Below are 4,156 nucleotides of genomic sequence, written 5' to 3'. Positions count from 1 at the left end.
CAAGATAAATCAGGATATATCATTATACTTATTCAATTATATCCTATATTAATTATTTGTTTGTTCAGTAACAGAGGTTACTGTCTCCATATCCAGTCATATAAGTCATAGTGAAACTGGAAGGGATTGAATGAAAATACACTGAACAAAAACATAAGCTGATACATTTTTGCAGGGTTCTCTCTCAATATGGTGGTGATGAATGCACTTTTATTCAATGTTTTCAAATGCTAAATAATGAACAAACCCCACATTCTTTCCCCATGTTAAAATGTACACATGCTAAATGATGATGGCTGATGCTTCATTCACTATATGCATTCAAATGCAGAGATTAACGTGTTAATGGTCACTCGTTGTCTGGCATTGGACAGATCACCTGCTAATGATCACATTTTGGATGAACTGAGACCATTTCACACCTCTTTGACTCTGATGAGTTTCAGCAGAACTACAGTAATAGGTCTATCATCACATGGAACTGTTATCACTCTTTCAGCTTTCTAGTGTGCAATGTTTCAGGTGTGTTAAAATGGCTATATGTTCTTGTAACAATCATTGCTATTATTGTTTGTGGTGACAATGTTAAAGTGCAATGTTTACTTACAGTGAGTGCACAACATGCTGCTGTTTGTTTTAAAAGGATTTATACCCTGCTGGATATCAGTGGTTCCCAAACGTCACGCCAAGGACCCCCAAATAGACACTAATTTAATAGCCTTTACTAATACATATATAGGACATGGATGGATGGAAACATGACCGCAAGGACGTTCTATCTAGTATACAATCAATAAATGTAGAGATATAAGTTAACTGGAAAATATGAATGTTTTAAAACCTGTTCTGGGCCATATTTAAGAACGTACACAACTCATATTTCAAGGTAACACGTTTTATTTAAACCATGTTTACAACTTAAAACATATATCAATAGAACAATTATTTACAAAATGTATTGTGCTAATTTCTTCTCAGTTGGAATTCAGCCAATGATGTGAACATAACACAATGTCTAATATAACATGTCTAATATAGGCCTACATAATGTGCAAGGGAATAATACATACAATTAGAAATGCTTATTTTAAAACAAAAATACATAAAACATTACAGTGCAGAAGAGAAAGAAAAACTCAATCAAATGCAGTTTGATGTGAGGTCATATACAGTACTGGTATGTACAATATAAACTTGCAAGTGCAATATTAAATACAAAATGTAAAATAAACACATGAAATGTATATAATATACTAATATAGAATCACAGTCTGTTGTGCAGGTGAGAGACAACACTTAGCAGCAGATAATATCACACATGTAAGTGTATACATAACATCATCTATTAGCAGCACTGCAACAGCAGTGTGTATAGTATATAGTCATATAGTAAAAGTCAGTGATAGTGCATGTGTTCTTACAGTATAACTACTAAGAGTACTGTGATCACAAATGGTACACCCCATGGGTCACACATGATCTCAGTTTCCGTTGACTGAAGTGTCTTAGGTAGCATAGTGTCCTGTCTGGATCAGTGTTGGCCGACATCACCATATTGTGGCGTTGTCATAGTCAAACATGTACTGTACACAAAATCCAATACCAATAACTGGGAGTGCATTACATTTGCAATGGTTGACCCCACAAACACCTTGAGACGGTCATAGGTGAGGCATGGTGATGAAGGGATGGTCCAACACCTGGTCAGGTGTTATCCTCCCCTCTGGATCCAGATGAAGCATTTGTTTCAACAGGTCCATGAAGACGTCACAAGATGTTTCATCAGCATCGCAACGCAGGGAGGAGAACACTTCTTCCAGTGAGCAAATCACACATGTAAGTGTATACATAACATCCTCTATTAGCAGTTCTGCCTTTAACTCCTGCACTGTGTAATACTCCTCTGGTTCCTGGAAAACACAAAACAAAACATTTTTATTGACAATTACATTTTAAAGTAATGGAAAAAATATTGATACAAAGATACTGAGTTGAATTTCTGATCATGCTCTTTATTCTTGTCTTGCAGCTTGCCATTGCACTCCAGGCCCTGAAGGGAATCGGTCTGATCCACACAGACATCAAACTAGACAACATCATGCTGGTGAACCAACGACAACAACCCCTCAAAGTCAAACTCATTGACTTTGGTCTGGCCGTTCCAGTCTGCAAACAAGGCCCTATATGTGTCATTGTCATTGTCATTGTCACAGAGGCTGAGGGCGTGGGCCAGCCCTGCAGCTCCATCGTCCATGTCAACCAGACCCGGGCTTCCCCCGACGTCATCCGAGTCTTCGCTTTGGGAAGGGGAGCACGAGGAGTCGGTCATGTCGCTGCTACAGCTGTTCTCCTCCACCACGGAGCGCTCTGGACTGAAATGGTAGGAAGGGGTGGGGGGCATGGTGAGAGGAAGCCCTTCGTCCTCGGCGGAAAACCCGAAGGGACAGCTTTTTTCCGGGGCATCCCCTGCTGGGGGTCCCTGGTCCACATCCAACTGGAGATCTTCTGGAGCCGCGCTCTGGTGGTCCAGTTGGTCAGGCGTATCATCTTGTAGTAGCCTCTCTAGTTCTAGCCTCATGACGGTGTCGATGTAGTGCGTCTGCGCGCGTCTGGAGTTGAACTCTACGCGTCCCTGAATGTTTGCGCAGCCGTCTTTAGTGCAGCATGGGAGGCATGCGTCCATCTGGCACTTGATTCCTGCCAGACTGCATTCACAAGTCTCTGGCTCACAGAAACCCTGGCAATTGCATCCAGAGTCCTCCCTGAAGACACGCAGGGAATGCAGCTGTCTCTTCTCCTCTTTGTCAATGTGCTTCACACCTGCTGCTCGCAGGAGTGCCTGTCTGTGCTTGTAGGAGTACGGCTGCAGGAAGCTGTTCCCATCCTCCAGCTCGGCGTCGGTGATGTGGACGTCAGTGTCTCCGTCTGGGACCTGGTCTGCAGTCAGTCGCTCAGATTCTCTCTGGTCAATGGTACCATTGGCCATCAACTGGTGTCTCAAAGCCTCAAGCTTCTCCTCTCTCCGTCTCTCTCGTAGTCTCTCTCTGCGCCAACTCCGTTGTTCCAAGGCGTGCTCTGCCATTGTGTACCTGCGGAGAGTGCTGTGCCTGTGCAACATGCCCAGACTGGCACCCCCGCGAAGGGGTACGCTAGTGAAACCCTGGCATTGTGGGAAGTAGAACACCGTCACCAGATCAAAGCGCACGTTGCTCTGCCTCCCTTCCAGCTTTGGCCTCTTCAGAACAGACTGGATGGGTTGACTGGCAGCAGGTGAAGCAGAACCATTAGTTGTAAAGTCCTGGCTTTCTGAGGAGCTGCTCTCCCCATCAGAATCCCATTCCGTGGAGGCAGGAGAAGGCAGGGACGATGATGGAGGTGAGGAGTAGAATGGATCTTCATCGTCGACCTCCTCAAACTTTCTTTTCAGAATACCTCTCATGACTCGACAGTGGCGCTTCACTCACGACGGAATCAAATATAAAGGAGAGCTGGAAAAGTAGACGTTTCGGACTGGTTGGTCCTTCCTCAGGCAAGATTCTGTTAGGAGAATGATTAGTTGTGCTGGAGCCCTGGTTTTATGTGTTCCTAATGGTGGGCGTGACTCATAGTCATTCGGCCAATTAGCTTTGTTGATGGGTGTGGTTTACTTGGCCATTGTTTCATTCCGTCCAATCAGAATCAATGGGTGTGTGTTCTCTTGTTCTGGTTTCTTTCATTTGTAGTGTGGTTTTTGTAGAGGCAACATGTCTTTACTGGAGAATCAGTAATAATTATAATAGACTTCCCCCAAGTTACAGGTACAAGCTCGACTGGGGGGACCTGGGGACTTCAGTGCAATGTACCTACATATGTTGCGACCGAAGGTCGCAACATATGTAAGTACATTGCAAGGAATGAGTGCATTCGCCATGTACTTGAAGGAAGCCTAATCCAATCACTCTTAGATTATCTCCAGTTTAAGTTTAAGAGTTTAAGTTTACCTTATTGTTGTAGGACTTTTGGTTTATTTAGCCTTATTGGGGTTAATTCACCCCATGGCTCCATTTCAACAAAGACAAATTTACATGTGTTTCTCTTTTGTTTCCTGAGCCCGGTGTCTAATGGCCCATTTGGTGTCAGTGACACCTCTATGCTTCTTGTCCCAGGCTGGTTTGGA

The 4,156-nt window shown here is 43.6% G+C and overlaps 1 protein-coding gene across 1 annotated transcript; it reads right to left on the bottom strand.

Moving 5' to 3' along the window:
* Window positions 1-636: 636 nt before the first annotated feature.
* On the bottom strand, window positions 637-3,439 carry LOC306919426 (cysteine/serine-rich nuclear protein 3-like; the record flags this gene model as incomplete). Its single annotated transcript, XM_079532211.1, has 2 exons — window positions 637-653; window positions 2,266-3,439. 2 exons carry the CDS (start codon window positions 3,437-3,439, stop codon window positions 637-639), a joined length of 1,191 nt encoding a protein of 396 aa, XP_079388337.1.
* Between the last annotated feature and the right edge of the window lie 717 nt (window positions 3,440-4,156).

This window comes from Electrona antarctica (genome assembly GCF_951216825.1).
Source record: "Electrona antarctica genome assembly, contig: scaffold_25, whole genome shotgun sequence".
Classification (NCBI taxonomy): domain Eukaryota; kingdom Metazoa; phylum Chordata; class Actinopteri; order Myctophiformes; family Myctophidae; genus Electrona; species Electrona antarctica.
Note: the sequence above shows the minus strand (reverse complement) of the source record. Positions and strands in the feature narration are given on the sequence as shown.